The sequence below is a fragment of the Octopus sinensis genome, linkage group LG4, assembly GCF_006345805.1.
Source record: "Octopus sinensis linkage group LG4, ASM634580v1, whole genome shotgun sequence".
NCBI classification, from domain to species: Eukaryota; Metazoa; Mollusca; class Cephalopoda; order Octopoda; family Octopodidae; genus Octopus; species Octopus sinensis.
Genome location: NC_043000.1, coordinates 21,638,240 through 21,658,979, shown reverse-complemented (window position 1 = coordinate 21,658,979; position 20,740 = coordinate 21,638,240). Strand labels below are relative to the sequence as shown.

Below are 20,740 nucleotides of genomic sequence, written 5' to 3'. Positions count from 1 at the left end.
AAATGATGATTGTTTTATTTTTATAAAAATAAACCAAGCTGAAAATTAGGTATGTCTTAAGAAAAGGATCTCACCATGATGTGATTATTTAATCCAGGTAGGCATGAGAGAGCCTGGATCTGGTCAGTTTGAACGTAAAACATGGAATATTTTGGCCAGATATGGCCAGTTTAAATGGTAAAGGTCGAAGCATCTAATAGTATAAGAAATTATTTCTAGGTTTGTTCTCAAGTAATTTTGGAGTTATAACCACGAAAGGTAATAAATGGAATTCAAACCTACAAAGCTTCAACTTTAGATTATATTTTTTACAAACGAAAAATATATATATATATACTGCACATTAATTTAATGTTTTTGTCATGAAATACATTAACCCTTTAGCATTCAGAATATTCAGACAAAAGCAATGCTTTCTCACTCAAATTGTTTTGAGTTAATCATGCATTATCTCATAGCTTTGAGATTTTGATGATGTGACTGTATATTTTTACAATGACAGTGTAAAGTAGTTGTGAGAGGTCAGATCAGGTCAGTTTGAATATAGATCAAATAGAATATTTTTGGCCACATATGTCCAGCTTAAATGCTAAAGAGTTAAATTATGTGACCTATATTTAATGAATTCCTAATGAGCCAGTAAAATATTACACAATATCAACTACCATGAAGAATAGTTGAGAGTAAAAGATGATCAATATTATTCTATTTTTCGCTGACCAAAATAAACTGCTTAACCAAAATTGTAATATTCTTACCTGAGTTTCATTTTACATTCTCCTGTTCGAATATCCCATACTTTCAGTGTTTTATCATAAGAGCCACTTATTAACTTCTCGTCGTCTGCCTACAGAAACAAAAAAATATTGTATATGTAGTCATTTTTTTATTCTTTTACTTGTTTCAGTCATTTGACTGCGGCCATGCTGGAGCACTGCCTTTAGTCGAGCAACTCGACCCCGGGACTTATTCTTTTTGTAAGCCCAGTACTTATTCTATCGGTCTCTTTTTGCCGAACCGCTAAGTGACGGGGACGTAAACACACCAGCATCGGTTGTCAAGCAATGCTAGGGGAACAAACACAGACACACAAACACATATATATATACATATATACGACAGGCTTCTTTCAGTTTCCGTCTACCAAATCCACTCACAAGGCATTGGTCGGCCCGAGGCTATAGCAGAAGACACTTGCCCAAGATGCCACGCAGTGGGACTGAACCCGGAACCATGTGGTTGGTTAGCAAGCTACTTACCACACAGCCACTCCTGCGCCTATGATCATTTTTTTTTTTATTTCTTTGGTAAAAACTTTTTAAAAACTTAAAGCTCGAGAGAAAGAAGAAATGTTGCTGTATGGATAAACACTTGAAGTAAGTTTTCATATTATAAGGTGCCTCTATACTATAAAGTCTGTCACGAACTTAGAGGCAAATCTTATCCAGATTTCTTGTTATAAGGGGTCTCTACAGTGTAAAGTCTCTCTTGAGATCCATGAGGTCAGAGCTTATCTAGATTTTCAAGGAATTTAGGTGACTTAGAATATAAAACTTCTCTCTGAAGACCCTGCAAGCCTTCACAGAGTTAATTCCCAGCTACTGATGGTACTTATTTTCAGCTTAGGGGATTGGAGGAATGTGAAATGAAGTGGCAACTTCTATGCGGTCACTTGATCTGCTAGAAACAGCAGTCAAATTTCCTTTAAATTACATCCTGTCGTAAAGGAGAGGACATTGGATATTGTAGTCAATGGTACATGGACCAGAATAAAACAAAAGAGAGGACAATCATGACTAGAGCACCTTTGATCAGAGATCTTTGTTTTCTATTTGTTGAATCTGAAGGAAAGGTTATTATTACTCATGGCTTTTGTAGACCCTTGGAGGTCAGTGAACTTGAAAGCAGAAGTTCTAGGAAGCAAGGCCAGAGTATAGAGGTTAATATGTGTGTGTGTGCAGGTTGGATGTACTAAGAGTGATAAGAGGTGGAGAGACAATTAGGTTGGAGTGTTTGAATGGTGGAGGTACAAGATCAGCTAGTTTTGAGGAAGAGAGGTGATTAGAGAAGCAATAAAAAAAGCCAGAGATAGGAGACAGCAGACTTGAGGACTAGAGGTTGGAGCATGTCAATTGGTGACTGAATTCCATTTGATCACAGGACACTGTCAATGTGGTCCAGGAAAACTGGGGTGATTAAAGCTGATATGGGTGGGGCCAGACGGCAACAATTAAATATTAGTTATTAATTAGCAATCCATTATCTTTTCAGTCATTATACTGTGGCCATGCTGGGGCACCGCCATGAAGAATTTCAGCTGAATGAATTGACTCCAGTGCTTATTTTTGCTTTGTTTTAAAGCCTTGTACACACACTATTGTTTTTAGCCTAATTGCTAAGTTATGAGAATGCAAACACCCCAACACCGGTTGTTAAGCGGTGATGGTGGACAATCAAAGTCAGACACACACACACAAGATGGGCTTCTTTCCATTTGTAAAATTCATTCACAAAGCTTTGGTTGGACTAAAGTTAGTAGAAGACACTTGCCCAAGGTACCACGGAGTGGGACTGAACCTGGAAACATGTGGTTGGGAAGCAAACTTCTTAACACACAGCCATGCCTGCACCATTGTCACACACTATCAGGCTGATTCTGAGGACTGTGTTAAGGGTACAAGTGCCCATGGAATATTCACCCACTTACACTACAATGTAGTGCAAATGGGCGAGTATTTCACAGACACCTGTATTCTTAACAAAATCCCCAGAATCAGAATGATCATGTGTGACAAAGCTAGCCTGCTTTGAATTAAAGAGATAAGTTGATCGAAAGGTCTACAACACAGCTGACATCTGACCAATTTGTAATTAAAAATATTCTTACCTGTAAACACCTTACTGTATCCAAATGGCCTACCATCGTCACTTTACACGCTATACTGGACCATCTGTCTTGGGTTGATAAATCCCAAACCTATGTAAACGAGTGAGGGGAAAATATATATATTATGTATGAAAGATCAGGTTGTGGGAAGGAAAAAGAAGTTTCTATTTTGAAATTAGTTAAGGGCTTACTTTTATTGTTTTGTCGGAAGAACCACTCACAAGACGGTTGCCTTCTAAATGCAAACACCGTACAGTCCCACTATGGCCAACTAATGTTTGAACTGACCAAGGAGCATTTGTTCGAATATTCCAGACCTGTAAAGAAAAAAAAAATCATAGGGACACATAATATTTAAAAAATTGAACAGAAGCACATCAGTGAAAGTTTACATACAAGAAATGGACATGTTCTTTTTCTGTCAGTTATCCAAAAACCATTAATGCCTTTAATGATTTTATACATGCACACACACACACACACAAGAAAACAAAATCATAGGGATACATATACATATATAATCACACACACACACACATATATACATATTTATACACACACACACAATCATTTTAATAACTGCTTTTCCATGTGCACATGGGTTGAATTGAATTGATGGGGAAAATTTTCTTTGGCTGGGTTCCCTTCCTCTTACCAACCCTCACCTGTTTCAAGGTATGGTAATAATTATTATTGTTCATTTATTTATCTATTTAGCCCCAAAGTTTCATTTATTCCATGCTGTATGTTATAGTAAAGTTAAATGCAAATGTTCAATTGTTTCACTTTATAACACTCATTATAATTATTTTTTGTTTTTGGATTAGGCTTGCAAGATTCTTTATGTGAGTTCGTGTGTTGAAGCATATTCTGTTGTATCTGAGGAGAGTCATTTTCTTTTTGTACCTTATAATGTAACACACTCACCGGTAAAATTTCCACTTATTTCCTATTTTTGCAAGACGCAACGGAAATTTTTGGAAAATAAAAATAGGAAATAAGTGGAAATTTTACTTGTGAGTGTGTTACATTATAAGGTACAAAAAGAAAATGACTCTCCCCAGACGCAACAGAATAATTATTATTCATTTAGTTATCTATTTAGTCACAAAGTTTCATGTATTCCATGCTGTAAGTTATAGCAAAGTTAACAAACCCAACTGTCAATTCTGTTTACTGTTGCTCTAAATCTTGAGAATTCCTCTTCTTCATTTGTTTTGTTTTGTTCCCACTATCTTATCCAAATGTTCTATTGTCTCCTTGACTGTAGCCCTAATTCTCGAAAATGTCCCCTCTCTCAGTTTCTTACCCACTTGCTTTCCCATGTTGATTGTTAATTAGGGGCTTTCACCTTGTTTGTGGAAATGTTACATCGCCTTTAGCTAGGGAATAGGGCATCCATAGTGTTTTGTCATTTGCAGTGTGCCCTTCCAACCCACCCCCTATACCAAAAGTCTTCCCCCTCTAACGTCTACCAGATGTCTTTCTCCTAGCTCCTCTAGTGGTTACCTATACAGAATGCTCTCCCCCACTTCACTCCATCTCTGTCTAGTGTCTATCTCCTGGTGGATGTAGTGATTGTGAAGTGAATAAAATAACGGTGAAGCGCATGCAGGTTGAAGCCTGTTTGTATATTTACAATGTCTGCCAAATGCACATGCAAGCTTTCTTTACAGACGCATAATCCTGTCTCCCATCCTTGGGTCTTGCTGGCCCATACCTTCCACAACCTCAGTGTTGGCACACTTAATGTCTGGAGTATGAAGGGTGATAAGTGGAAGCACTTTGTCGGTTACGACGACGAGGGTTCCAGTTGATCCGATCAACGGAACAGCCTGCTCGTGAAATTAACGTGTAAGTGGCTGAGCACTCCACAGACACGTGTACCCTTAACGTAGTTCTCGGGGATATTCAGCGTGACACAGAGAGTGACAAGGCCGGCCCTTTGAAATACAGGTACAACAGAAACAGGAAGTAAGAGTGAGAGAAAGTTGTGGTGAAAGAGTACAGCAGGATCACCACCATGCCCTGCCGGAGCCTCGTGGAGCTTTAGATGTTTTCGCTCAATAAACACTCACAACGCCCGGTCTGGGAATCAAAACCGCGATCCTACGACCGCGAGTCCACTGCCCTAACCACTGGGTCATTGCGCCTCCACCAAGGGTGATAAGTATCAGGTGAATGAATGAGGATGCTAATAAAAATAGACTGAAGCAAATCTGGAGTGAATTAGGAAAGCTGATAGAATATGTTTGCTATTTAAAGGACAACATAGGAAACAATTAACAAAAAAACATTAGAGAGAGAGAAAATTAAGTTATTTAGAAGTAATTAATTAATTGTTTCCTCTGAAACTATAATACCAACTACATAAACACATTAAAGGGAAACAAATGTAATTTTTTTAGAAACTGAATACATTTTTTCATCCACCAACAATTCAGCAAAACGAATTGTTACCAGAAGGCAGGAAGTATCATCGCGGTGTGTACAAGTTTCATTTTATGGTCAATCATGGGAGACAACTCTCTAGGTAGTCTGAATCTTATTCTGGTATCCTGTGAAATGTAAACTTATTGGAGGAGAATCAATCGAATAGATAAATAAATATAGAGGAATGTATATTTATAGGTATAGATAGATGGATTAGTTCAGAAACTATTGTGATGCCCGCTGGCCGTTATCATCACCATGATGATGGTGGCATGAGTTGGAGCATTTGGCAGGAGATGGCAAGCCAAAAGACTGTACCAAGCCCCACTCTCCCTTTCTCTTTTACTTGTTTCAGTCGTTTGACTGTGGCCATGCTGGGGCAAATCGAGAAAATCGACCCCAAGACTTATTCTTTGTATGCCTAGTACTTATTCTATCGGTCTATTTTGCCGAACTGCTAAGTTACAGGGACGTAAACACACCAGCATCGGTTGTCAAGCGATGTTGGGGGGACAAACACAGACAAAAACATACACACACACACATACACACACACACACACATATACACACACACACATATCATATATATATATTATATATATATATAATTAATTAATATGGGTGAGAGAATTAGATACTAATTAATAGTATATCTATTCAACACCAAGTGGCCTAGTGCTCCGAGAAACCTGGATTATTATAATATTTTATAACATATTATAATATTTTTACAAAATAAATATAAGAGAGTGGTCACTATATGGCTCATCTAGCACCAGTTAATCCAAAAGGTTTCAACCACGAAAATACATGCTTCCCATGAAAGTCAGTACGATTGTTAGCTCACACGGACAGGGCAAATAAAAAATAACAAAAATACAGATTATTTTGGGACAATTGTTTCGCTATTAATGAATTAAATGTAATTTTACTTACAAAAAAAATCCATTTGTAGCTCGTCAGCCAAAACTATCTAGATGAAATCCACTCAATCACACGCCAGATTTTACCATAACGATAAATACGCGTGTGGTTCAATTGATTACATCCGACGTTATAATTCAAATGCCCCAACTAACAGCGCGCCAAACTTTCACGGAAAACAAATACAGCATTTAGAAATAAATGCAGCATAATTATAATTAATTAATAAGGGTGAGAGAATTAGATACTAATTTAATAGTATATCTATTCAACACCAAGTGGCTAGTGCTCCGAGAAACCTGGATTATTATAATATTTTATAACATATTATAATATTTTTACAAAATAAATATAAGAGAGTGGTCACTATATGGCTCACTCTAGCACCAGTTAATCCAAAAGGTTTCAACCACGAAAATACATGCTTCCCATGAAAGTCAGTACGATTGTTAGCTCACACGGACAGGGCAATAAAAATAACAAAAATACAGATTATTTTGGGACATTGTTTCGCTATTAATGAATTAAATGTAATTTTACTTACAAAAAAAATCCATTGTAGCTCGTCAGCCAAAACTCTAGATGAAATCCACTCAATCACTATTAAATTAGTATCTATTCTCTCACCCTTATTAATTAATTATAATATGCTGCATTTATTTCTAAATGCTGTATTTGTTTTCCGTGAAAGTTTGGCGCGCTGTTAGTTGGGGCATTTGAATTATAACGTCGGATGTAATCAATTGAACCACACGCGTATTTATCGTTATGGTACAAATCTGGCGTGTGATTGAGTGGATTTCATCTAGATAGTTTTGGCTGACGAGCTACAAATGGATTTTTTTTGTAAGTAAAATTACATTTAATTCATTAATAGCGAAACAATTGTCCCAAAATAATCTGTATTATTTGTTATTTTTTATTTGCCCTGTCCGTGTGAGCTAACAATCGTACTGACTTCATGGGAAGCATGTATTTTCGTGGTTGAAACCTTTTGGATTAACTGGTGCTAGAGTGAGCCATATAGTGACCACTCTCTTATATTTATTTTGTAAAAATATTATAATATGTTATAAAATATTATAATAATCCAGGTTTCTCGGAGCACTAGCCACTTGGTGTTGAATAGATATACTATTAAATTAGTATCTAATTCTCTCACCCTTATTAATTAATTATAATTATGCTGCATTTATTTCTAAATGCTGTATTTGTTTTCCGTGAAAGTTTGGCGCGCTGTTAGTTGGGGCATTTGAATTATAACGTCGGATGTAATCAATTGAACCACACGCGTATTTATCGTTATGGTAAATCTGGCGTGTGATTGAGTGGATTTCATCTAGATAGTTTTGGCTGACGAGCTACAAATGGATTTTTTTTGTAAGTAAAATTACATTTAATTCATTAATAGCGAAACAATTGTCCCAAAATAATCTGTATTTTTGTTATTTTTTATTTGCCCTGTCCGTGTGAGCTAACAATCGTACTGACTTTCATGGGAAGCATGTATTTTCGTGGTTGAAACCTTTTGATTAACTGGTGCTAGAGTGAGCCATATAGTGACCACTCTCTTATATTTATTTTATATATATATATATATATATATATATATACAATGGGCTTCTTTCAGTTTCCGTCTAGCAAATCCACTCAAGGCTTTGGTCAGCCCGAGGCTATAGTAGAAGACACTTGCCCAAGGTGCCACACAGTGGGACTGAACCTGGAACCATGTGGTTTGTAAGCAAGCTACTTACCACGCAGCCACTGTCTGTTTTGGTATGATTTTTATAGTTAGGTGCCTCTCCTAACGCCAGTGGAAATTAATATTTAATACATGCAACATTCAAGAGCTGAAGTAGAATAATATGTGGAGAAGAAACCAAAATGATAATTAAGATATAACATACCCGAATAGTTTTGTCTGACGATCCACTAACGATTCGTGTATCATCAAACTGAATACAAGAAATACCTATAAAAAAAAATCAATAAAGCAGAGGCTGAGATAAAACAAAAGCATTTTTAAAATGAAAGCATACACCATTATTTTATGGGTCAGATAAAGTTTGCTGAGGCAGATTTTCTATAGCTGGATGTTCTTCCTGTCACCAACCCTCATTTATTTCCCAGCAAGACAACATTTCCTCATGGCCAGGAATGTTCTTCACAGAATACAGGAAACAAACATCATCTGTATGACAATGATGCTCATTTGCAACCATTGTGTGATATTTATTACCGGGTACACACAAGCAAACAAACAAACACAGAAACAGACAGACAGAGGCTTCTTCCAATTTCTGTCAAATCAAATTCACTTAATAGTAGTTGTGGCCGATACCAGTGTCGTGTAACTGGCCCGTTTAAAGTACCCTTCAATCGTTGGGTGATATGCAGTGCTTGTGAAGACCTGTCGAGCCAAGTGAAATCGTAGTTGTGGCCGAAGCCAGTGCCATCTGACTGGTACCTATTCTGGTGGCATGACACTGGCATCAGCCACAACTACAATTAAGTGGATTTTGATTTGATATAAATTGAAAGAAACCTGTATGTGTGCTCCCTGTAATAAATATCACACGATAGTTGCAAATATACTTGCCCAAGGTGCCACTGAACACAAAAGGCTGCATGATTGGGAACTAAACTTCTTAACCACAAAACCATATCTATTTCTTTACTACCCACAAGGAGCTAAACATAGAGTAGACAAATGGATTAAGTCGATTACATCGACCCCAGTGCATAACTGGTACTTAATTTATCGACCCCGAAAGGATGACAGGCAAAGTCGACCTTGGCGTAATTTGAACTCAGAGTGTAATGGCAGACGAAATACGGCTACGCATTTCGCCCGGCGTGCTAACGACTGCCAGCTCGCCACCTTGCACAAAACCATATCTGTCTGCACCTAACAGCCACACTTGTGCCAAGATCATCTTTTTAATAGATGTGAAGACATAAAAGGGATTGGATTCGGCAGAATCTATATAGAAGCGGATACAATGCCATTTGGTGCTTAGTGGTCACACCTTGTCACGAGTTCAACTCCTGCTGAAGTTAACCTTAGTTTACATTTTTCTGGAGTTGATAAAATAAAGTAACAGTCAAGTAGTGAATTGAAATTTAGTCAACATCCACAAGGAATTGTTGGCCATGTGTCTATGTTACAAATCATTATGAAGACATACATATGACTGAAACTGCTATAAGACATACACGTAATCATTGTACTAAAACCATAAGTCTAATTAAGGCTGCTATAGCTATCATCATCATTGTTTAACATTCACTTTTCCATGATTTTTTACTCTGGGCAGAAGGCCTTAAATTTTGGGGGAGGGGCCCAGTTGGTTAGATTGACTCCAATATGCAACTGGTACCTAATTTATCGACCCTGAAAGGATGAAAGGCAAAGTTGACTTTGGCAGAATTTGAACTCACAATGTAGAGACAGACGAAATACCACTAAGCATTTCGCCCGGTGTGCTAACGTTTCTGCCAGCTCACTGCCTTATTCACTTTGCCATGCTTGCACAAAGTTTATTAAAGCGGGTTTTCTATGGCCTTCCTGTCACCAACCATCACCCCTTTCCAAGCAAGGTGACATTTCCTCAATACCAGGCTTCTTTCAGTTTCTATCTACAAAATCTACTTTCAATGCTTTGGTTGGCCTGGGGCTATAGAAAAAAAGACAACAACACTTGCCCAAAGTGCCAAACAGTAGGACTGAACCTGAAACCATGTGGAAAGGAAGTAAACTTCTTAACCACAGAGCCTATTAGATATGTGTAATTAAGGGTAATAAAGCTTTATATGTAATTAAGGGTGTTAAGGTATGTATAAGCAAAGGTGCTAAAGCCACAGGTGTACTTAAGAGTGCTAAAGACGTGTAATTAAGGGTGTTACATACGTACATATAATTAAAAGTGCTAAAATCACATGTAATTAACAATGCTAGACTCAAACAAGTCTGAACCAATAAGGAGCCTCTGTGTAATTGCTTGATCTACTAAGATAGCAGTCCAGTTTTTTAAAATCACGTCCTACCATCTTGAAGCAGGAGCAAGGCATTCACATTGGACAATGTACATAGGGTGGTCACTGCTGGAATGCCTTTGACCATAGGTTTGCTCAATCTGAGCAAGACAATGAAGGTTTAAAAATTCAACAGTTATTTACCTTGAGTGTGTCCCTCAAAAGTCCTGACTGTGCAACGCCCTTTTAACCAGTTATTTCGCAATCGAAACCGCTCAGCAAAAACTCTCTTCCACTGAAAGAATTAGAAACAACAAGTTCAGGACAGTAGAGAATAATTGCAAAAAGTTAAATAATTCCAATGATCCACAGTTATGTACATTACTCAATTGGAAATTCATCAGAACCCCCCCCCCCAAAAAAAAACCAGCTAAATTTTTTTATGTATTCACTTTTTCAAGCTTCCCCGTCACAGAAGTTTAAAAATGTAGGCTTTTGAAATGAGAATAATGGCAATTTTCAGCTTCTGTAGAACTAAATTAAATGGACAATTGTATTTTATCTAAGAGCACAATTCGAAAGCAGAGACAGAAATAGAATATATGGTAAATCTTTAGTCATATTGCTAAATTTCCTAACTAGACATTTTTGTAGGCTAATATAGTAATATGGAAACAGCCACCTGTGTCCTATACCTAATGTATATACACCAGTGAAAGGCATGATGCGGTGGTTTTCTCTGAGATAAAATCTCTTCATAGATACGTGTTTAAAATACAATATATATTGGAATGTGGTGAACATCATCCCAGCAGTGACTCACAAGAATGTCAGATGTATTTTGGCCTTTTGAAGCTTTGTCAATGGTGTGTACCTGATTGTTGTAAGCCTAAATGAAATTCCTCCTCTGCTTGTGCTGGTGCCATGTTAAAAGCACTCAGTACATTCTGTGGAGTGGTTGGTGTTAGGAAGGGCATCCAACTGTAGAAACCATTCCAGAACAGACAATGGAGCCTGGTGTGGCTCCTGGTCTTACCAGCTCCAGTCAAATCATCCAGCTCATGCCATCATGGAAAACAGATCTATGATGATGATATACAGTGAACAGTGAATAATACTTTCACTGATACTGCTGAAAGCTTGCTGGGATAAAAGAAACTCAGTACATGCAATTGAAACAGCATTAAATTAAAATGAGTTAATTGGTCAAATGAGTTTAAATGGTTAAATAATATTTTTTTAGTAACAAAACATAATTTTAATGTAGAACTATATTTTACATAGAAAATTACTTTATGTAAAAATAATATAAGAACAGCTGTAACTAATAGTTTATGGTTTTACAATTATCGTAAAAGTTCAATTAAAAAAAAATTCAATTAGTTTTCTTCAAATATCAAAACAAACGAAGTAAAATAGAATCAATGTGTGTGTTTATTCTTGGCATAAGGAACCTCCTGAGATACAAAAGCTGTTTGGTAATTATTTTTTTTGTATAAGTTTTAGTAAGAGTTTACCATTTACCTGAATGCAACCTTCAGGGGACATATGATTGATCACTTGCTTATGTTCTGCCAATTTAGACAGTTGCCATTTTGGCTGGCAACAAAACCGACGCCAGAAAGTAGGATCCTCACCAATTCGGCGCCAAATTTTGCAAACTTGTGAAGAACGGCATAGAGTCACTGTAACAAAGAAATTTCTATTTTCATCCTATGAAATTATATTACAACACAAAAATATTTTTAAAAAAAATTATCAAAACTCAGGCATTTACCACTCATTAAAATTTATTAAAACTCATTAAATGTAATCCATAAAATCCTTCTCCAACAGTATCTACTCTCTTACTCTCTTCACCCTCCTATATGAACAAAGGGTGCTCATGTAGGTTGTTCTTATTATACCCAACCCTTTATCATCACCTTGCTTAAAATTATCCCAGTCTCTCTTTCTCTCTCTCCTATTCTCTTTAGTTGTGAGAGATCTTTAGTCATGCATAAGTTGATCTTACTAGTGCTGATGAAAGAAAAAACCCCCCAAAAAAACTCCATGAAGTGGTTGGCATAAGCAAGGGCATTCAGTTGTAGAAATCATGTCAATACTGAGACACTCAAGTACAATAATAATTAAATTATTGTATACAGTGCTCAGGTGCACCACAACTTGTCAGAAAGTGCATATAAAGTACATGCAGTAATGTAGAAATGTCTGGAAAGCGAACAATGTATGAGTCAGATACATGCTTGTGTGTGTATGGAGGGGAGAAAACTAAGTGTAGTGTTGGCGAATCTCAGGAAGCATGGAAGTTTTGAAGGATGCAGTGCTCCGACAACTAACAACTGATGCCGGCAGTTTGTTCCATGCTTCAGCAACTCTCAGCGTGAAAAAATGTTTCCTGAAGTCATGGGAGCTGTGCTGTTTTCTTACTTTGTAAATATGTAAATGGGAGGTGGGGGTCTTCAAGTTTGTCAGATTCTATCAAAGTGTCCAACTAAAGACAACATGGAAAGCACTTCCACATAAAAAGATGATGAAAGAAGTGGTGAGGAAACAGAGGCATCAAAATGTCATAAAAATGGAAACGTGGATATGCAATGAGCAATGAGAAGGGATGTAAGTGAAAATATATCAGGAGTGCCAGTGTTTATGGTTTTGAATTCAAATCCACTGAAGGTATTTTGTTGTTTTCCTGACCAGGATACTTAAAATTCGGCATGCCTTAACTGAATTAGATCTTTTGAGTTGAGAACAACCCTTGCAACAGACATTTGTCCAGGAAGAGATTTATCTCGCATCAACCTTGTGCTCAGAAGCTAAAGCTAAATACTGATTTCTCCAACTCCTTCGCGACATTGTAGATAGACAAACAGGAATCAACAAAATACTGGTTTCAAATTTTGGCACAATGTCAGCACTTTCAAGAGAGGGGTTAAATTGATTACATTGATCCCAGTGGGCAACTGGTACTTATTTTATTGACTCTGAAAATGATGCAAGGCAAAGTGGATGTGGGTGGAATTTGAACTAGAATGTAAAAATTGAACAAAATGCCACCAAACATTTTGCCCGACATGCTAACGATTCTCTCAGATCGCCGCCTTTGGAACAAACGAAACAATACCAAGAATAATGTATATAAAACTGGTCACAGAAACTTTAAAGCTTAAAAAACCAAAAAAGTCAAAGTTTATTTTGCAAATCTAGAAAATCTTATTAGTATGATTAAGTACATTAACACACACACACAAAAAAAAATACCACACTGTGACCAATTCAAGCAATACCAGTAAGGAATTCCATGCTGGCATGGGTTGGACAGGATCCAATGTATCCAAGGGATGTATTGAGCTCCAATGTCTGCCTTGACATGGTTTCTATGGCTGGACGTCCTTCCTAACCACTTCACAGAGTACTGAAGGCATTTTTTATGTAGCATTGGTACCGGTAAGGTGACCAAGTTATTCACAGACAAAACCCCTTGACAGAATGTGGTGTAGTATAGTGAGTATTGGTTTTGTGACAGGTGCTGAAGGGTCAAAATAGAATAGAGAGACAGGGAACAGGTGTCTTAATGTAGAGGAGATACATGGGTGCCCAAGCAGGAAAAGGAGAAAGGCTGGTGGAGATGAGGTGTCAGGGCATATTCCCAAGGTACAAGATGCATAAAGATAAAATTATCTTTTAACATTCATTTTCCATGCTGGCATGGATGGATGGTTTGACAGGAGCCGCACTGGTTCCATAGTCTGTATTGGCTTGGTTTCTACAGCTGGATGCCTTTTCAAATGTCAACCACTTCACTGAGTGTACTGGGTGCTTTTTACATGTGGCACCGTCGCCAGTGCTTTTTACATGGCACCGTCACCAGTGCTTTTTACATGGCACCGTCACCAGTGCTTTTTACGCGGCACTGTCACCTGTGCTTTCTATGTGGCACCATAACCAGTGCTTTTTATGTAGCATCAGAAAATTGAGGTGGTTGCGTGGGTAGGTTCATGAAAGTGACAGATAGAGATGAATACAGTGAATGGTGAACATGGGTGGCGGCATGGTCACTGGTGAATTTCAATTTAGGGAAGATCAGGACGGTGGTGGTAGGTGGTAGTACATAAAAAGGGGTTCAGGGTAGAGATCCACATAATAAAACTGTAGATAAATAATAGAGAAATGGTGTGAAGTGTGAAGAGAGAGAGAGAAGACACAGTGCCAAAGATGGAGGTCAGAGGTACATAGAGTGGATAGAATTAGTGATGAAAAAGGGCATCAGTGGTAGATGAGATCATGTTCATGGGAAAAGGAGTGTTCAGTGGAAAATTGAGTGGTAAAGAATGATGTTGAGAATGTGGGATAGGTGACAAGTGAAGTGGTTCTAAGGTGGGGATAACTGTTAGCACAAAAGTGGGGGATAATATTTAATGGGAAAGCATTAAATGCTTGTGTCAGTGACTAAAGCAGTTGAGCATAATTGCAACAGGATATGGGTATAACCAGAATATCAACTAGTGAGGTTATCAAGTACAAAATCAATCTTTCCACTAACCACCTAATTTGTGGAAAGTACAAAAAAAGTGTTAGATAATTTATATTTGTATGGACTGGCAGAGAGGGGAGGGTGTGGGGTTGTCAAACTCATCCCTACAGGTGTGAAAATCAGGGGACAGAAAAATATTTTCGATTGTCTTACGGAAGTGAATTTGAAGTATTCAATGATTGTAATACAGTAAACAAAAAAAAAAAAGGAAAAAAACAAATTACTCACCAGGATCTAGAAATGACATGATTTTAGTGGCTAAATTAGTTGGTAACCAAGTAATGATATCTTGGCAATTTGGAGGACAGCCTCGATGCAAATTAGGCTCCATTTTCACAGAAAGCAAATGTAACTGAGGTAACTCACAACCTTTCTAGATTTAAAATGAAAGTGAAACATTTTATTAGAGACACAAATCATATGGAATGTTAAAACAAACAATTTGTGAATATTTCTACAACTGTTTATATAAATTATTCAGATAAAAATTTGGGCTCAATATGAAGATATTAAATCTATCTTTCCATTTTCTCTGTTTACTATTTCTGGGACAGTTGTGGGGATTGAGTCCTTAGGCACCTCCTCCATAGGATCCTATCAGAAGCAACTGTCCTTACACTTTCCAGTTATCAATCACTATGCTTGTTCCCTTTGGGGTCCTAGGACATGCATCCTTTGTGCTCCTACACTATGTCTCCCAGAATAAGTTCCAGGTTTACTGCTGCTTGTATCAGCATTGAGTGGAGATGGCAAAATATTTTATGAATAGATCCCTCTATTTAAGGTCCAAACACTTCCTATTTATTAATTACCCACAAGGGGCTAAACATAGAGGGGACAAACAAGGACAGACAAAGGGATTAAGTCAATTACATCGACCTGAGTACGTAACTGGTACTTAATTTATTGACCCCAAAAGGATGAAAGGCAAAGTTGACCTCAGCGGAATTTGAACTCAGAATGTAATGACAGATGAAATACCGCTAAGCATTTCACCTGGTGTGCTAATGTTTCTGCCAGCTCACCGCTTATTAACTTGCATGATGTGGTATGATTTATTCCTTTAAACCCTTTTCCTATTGCAGCTTTTGGTGGTCTCATTTGTGTCAGGCATGAAGCTCATATTCATATTGGACCAGCAAATTAATATTAATATTGACTTTTTTCATAGGACTATTTTTTGTGTTCATTTAATCAGTTCCACTGTCTGATTATGTTTTAACTTTGAAAAGTTGAATGCTTAATGTATTTAAGTAAAAATATGGAAGTATGATACATTTAGTTGGGTTTTCAACCATTTTATTTTGACATCACACTTTAACAGTTTCTTTTGAGATAAGGCAAATGAAAATGAGCCACTGATCAAATTGAACCAGTATATTACTGGTATTTATTTTACTAACATCATCTCCATCACCAGATAGATGAAAGGCAAAATTGATCTAAGAAGAAATCTTATTCAGAATGCAGAGGGAAAAAAAGAAACATTCATTTTGATACTCTGCTGTTTCTAATGATTTACCATAATCTTAATAATAAAATGTTAACTTAAAATTGTTAAAGGGAACCCAACCCAATATCCAAAAGCTATAAAAAAACAAAACAACATATTTTGGATTCGAGTCACTGGTAAACAACAAAACTTTTAAATCCTTTTAGGAAGGATTTTAAAAAAGTGGGACGATAATGGGGTAGCGATTTGTGTAAAAAGTAGAGCGATAATGGGGTAGTGATTAGAAAGGATTTAAAACTGTTTTAAATCCTTTCTAATATGGTTGTAATTTTAGTATTTTTAACATTTCATCAAGCCAAGTGAAGTGTGTGTATAGCCCCACCTGAAGAGAAAACGGGATTTTCTAATGAATAACATCATTCAATATACCCTACATTTTGTTTTTTGTTGAAATTATTAGTCTACACCAATAGTTCCCGAACTTTTTCAGGTTTCCACCCACTTCGCACCCAGGGCACATTCCTAGTGCCCCTACCCAAAATTACCATCACAAGCATAGACTTCTTTCTGAAGCAAATTCAAAGCAACTGTATTTCACAAATATAACTTAACCTAAAGAAACCCATTATTTTGTTGTTTTTACACGAATTGCTACCCCATTATTGCCCCACTTTTTACACGAATCGCTACCCCATTATCGCCCCACTTTTTACACAAATCGCTACCCTATTATTGCCCCACTTTTTACAAGAATCACTACCCCATTATCAACCTACTTCTCTTCAACGTCCCCTTGGAACTTTCCACCACCTCCAGGGGGACAATCCGCCCACTTTGGGAACCACTGGTCTACACAAACCGTCACAAACTTTTATTTTTTTACTTTTGTAAATGAATGATATTCCTTTTACTTCTGGAAATGAATGATATTCCTTTACAACAATCATGTAATGTCAAGACAAGGACGCGTGCACACATTACGATGGGCTTCTTTCAGTTTCTATCTACCCAATCTGCTTACAAGGCTTTGGCTGGCCTGTGACTATAGTAGAAGACACTCACCCAAGGGGCCACACTGTGGCAAATGTCTTAACTGCATAGCTCCATCTACACCTATTATATATGTATATATTAGAACAAAATAAACATGCAAAAGAATTTGATTTATGAGAAAAGATTAATGAATAAGAATTAAAGTAGTGCTCTTTGTGCAGGTGGCATGTAAAAGCACCCACTACACTCTCGGAGTGGTTGGCGTTAGGAAGGGCATCCAGCTGCAGAAACACTGCCAGATCAGATTAGAACCTGGTACAGCCATCTGGTTTGCGAGTCCTCAGTCAAATCGTCCAACCCATGGAAAGCAGACGTTAAACGATGATGATGATGATGAATATAGCAGAATGGTAAATAGATTTTCTATCCAATCAGAAGGTCCCAGGTTTGATCCCATTATGCAGCATCTTGGGCAAACATTTTCTATAGCTTCAGAGAGACTTAAAATGTGATTGAAATTCATCATCAATCTCTGGTTTTTACTATCTTGAGTCGTGGGACTCACAGGGCTGGCTACTCATTTTCTATGGTGTGTAAGTGACTGAAACCACAACGCACCTACTGAATGGAATGCAAAATATTTTTTCCCATGAGAGTTCCGGATCCTAGTAATGAATTCATTTGCATACAGCCAATCAGAGCTCACCTTGAAAATCCACTTACTGTGTACTACTACAGTACAATCAGTCAGGCATAGAATGGTGTATGCCACTCTCTGAGTACAGCATAGCAGGTCTCACATAAGCACCACATCCCCCCACCATCCTCATAGATCAATTGAGCCCCATCTCTATATGTAACTAACAGACTGAGATTACTGATACTGTATGTACCCATGTACCCAAGGAGAGCGCAATACGACAACGCCATATTGATTACGATGTTTCCAGATCAACACCAACATCTTAAATTAGGAATGTACAAAATCAGTCAAAAAATTAGGAAACTATCCTCATTTACATTTTCTAGTAATTTACACAAATTGGCAACACTTCTGGCATCATCGGTGAGCAGCTCTCCATTCACTTTATACATTAAATTTCACATTTGTCACCCCTATTAACCTGTTTAGGACAGCTAAATTTTGCTATAACACACATTATCCACTGAACTCAGCCAAAGTGTTTTTGTGACTAGGTGGATACTAGTTTAATAATTGAGCTCTGATTGGCTGTATGCAAATGAGTTCATAACTGGGGTCCAGAACTCTCGTGGGAAAGAAACATTTCGCGAACGGGACACCAGTCAATTACAGAGTTATTTGTTTGAAGCTGAGTGGACTGGAGCAATGTGAAATGAAGTGTCTTGCTCAAGAACACAACATAGTGCTTGGTCGAGGAATTGAAACCATGATTTTGTGATCATGAGGGCAATACCCTAACCTCCAAGGCCATGCACCTTCATCTTGAGTGAAAATGAGAAGGTGGAAACTGTACAGAAGCTCATCACTTAGATTGTACCTGTAATTCTAACGTCTAACCTTGTCGCACCATATGCTGTTTCTGTATTAGAATTCCATTCGGATTGGGTTGCCTATGTTTAGTCCACCACAGGATGAAGGCCACAATATGTTCTCTCCACTAACCATAGTCCAATGTGGAGCCTGTGAATTTGAGATCACACTGGTTTGATGAGCCTACTTTGCCACACTGGCACAACATGGCTTGGCGGAGGAGTGCAGTTTCTATACTCTTACTCAGGAGTAGTTACATTTACTCCAGCGCTCAACTGGCATTTATTATGTTAAGAGTACAGGTATCTGTGGAATATTCTGCCTCTTTCATGTTAATTGAATGATCCTGATCATTCAGTCGAATGAACAACTGAAAAATCATGGCTGGAAATTCTGACCAAGATCCATAAATATTATTTACAAACCATGAATACTGCAGCAGACTGACAGATCCAGGACAAGCTATGTAAAAATGTAGTGGTTACTGCGATAGTTCATTTAATGGAGTAAATAAATACCAGTGATAGACAGGATAAACATAATGCTTAAATTTACAATACAAATCAATAGAAAGCAATTATGAAAATACACAGAGAAGAGTTCATTATGTTGATTTTGTTAGAAAATGTTCAGCCTCTTACCAACAACCCTTTCAGAAAAATATTTTTCTGTTCATCATTAAATTCTAGAAACCATTTTCCCATTTCCTGAAATGAATAAAAAAAAAAAGAGAGATAAAAAAATTAATAACTAGTGGAAGAAAGAAAACAACCCCCCCCCCCCGAAAAATTAGCAACACACAGTGCACAGATAGCTTTAACATTAGCAGCCACATAGAAAAATACCTAAGGAAGTCGGGGAATAGTACAAGGGTTGGCTGAAAAGTTCATAGGCTGACCAAGATATTCTTGCGTGACCAAATGAAGTCTATTTTTCAGCATAGTTTCCCTTGCAGTCCACACACTTCTTCCAGCGGTGTTGCAGTGTTTGGATCCCATTGATGAAAAAGCTTTCATTCTGTTGGTTAAAAAAAGTTATCAACAGCCAAGTATTTTTTAATGTTGGGAAATAGATGATAGTCAGCTGGGGGCCAAATCAGTAGAATAAGGAAGGTGATCAACCAGTTCAAAGCCAGTCATAAACAGCAGCCATTAAAAGTAAGGACTTGAGTGATGGAGTATTGTCCTAATGCAACAAAACTTCAGTTGTTTTCCTGGATGTTTTGTCTTGATAACATTTCGTAACTGCTTCAGCAAGTTGGCATAGTATTCTCCATTGATAGTGTTGCTTTTTTGAAGATAGTAAAAAAAACACAATGCCTTTTGCATCCTCCAAAAACCAAAGCCAACACCCTCCCTGTAAATGAAACAATCTTGGCCTTCTTTGAAGCAGGTGAGGAGGGGTGTTTCCACTGCATGGAATGTCTCCTTGTCTCTGGCTCAAAGTGATGAAGCCAACACATATCCTGGCATCCTGGCTTAGGAAATGTTTGGAGATCAGCTGGATCTGCCTTAAGCAATGTCAGATTTTCTTGTGATGAGAACAGCCTGGTGCACTTTTGATCAGGTGTCAGATGTAGCACCCACTGAGCAGGAACCTTCACCATGCCAAGCTCATTGTGCAGAATATACTCACATAATATGCTAATAGCATTGGCTATTTGATTTATAGTCAATTGCCTGTCATCCATCGCCATGTGGTGAATATGGTCAATATTTTCCTTAGTTGTGGCAGTTGTAGGACATCCAGACCACAAGTTATCTTTAAGACTTTCTTGCTCTCCTAAATTCAGCTGTCCACTTTTGCACTGTTGATAAAGGTGGAGTATTATCCCCTAATCGTGGAGGCGCAATGGCCCAGTGGTTAGGGCAGCGGACTCGCGGTCGTAGGATCGTGGTTTCGATTCCCAGACCGGGCGTTGTGAGTGTTTATTGAGTGAAAACACCTAAAGCTCCATGAGGCTCCGGCAGGGGGTGGTGGTGATCCCTGCTGTACTCTTTCACCACAACTTTCTCTCACTCTTACT

At 37.7% G+C, this 20,740-nt stretch overlaps 1 protein-coding gene across 1 annotated transcript in view; it reads right to left on the bottom strand.

The window, feature by feature from the left end:
• The window catches only part of LOC115210938 (F-box/WD repeat-containing protein 1A), a 48,906-nt gene that overhangs the window by 13,600 nt on the left and 14,566 nt on the right, over positions 1–20,740 (bottom strand). The window contains exons 4-11 of the mRNA XM_029779729.2: positions 19,356–19,421; positions 14,984–15,128; positions 11,746–11,906; positions 10,426–10,516; positions 8,154–8,218; positions 3,079–3,204; positions 2,888–2,977; positions 759–847 (exon numbers count right to left, since the gene is read on the bottom strand). Of these exons, the coding sequence (XP_029635589.2) occupies positions 759–847; positions 2,888–2,977; positions 3,079–3,204; positions 8,154–8,218; positions 10,426–10,516; positions 11,746–11,906; positions 14,984–15,128; positions 19,356–19,421 (833 nt within the window). The remainder of the gene's footprint in view (positions 1–758; positions 848–2,887; positions 2,978–3,078; positions 3,205–8,153; positions 8,219–10,425; positions 10,517–11,745; positions 11,907–14,983; positions 15,129–19,355; positions 19,422–20,740) is intronic.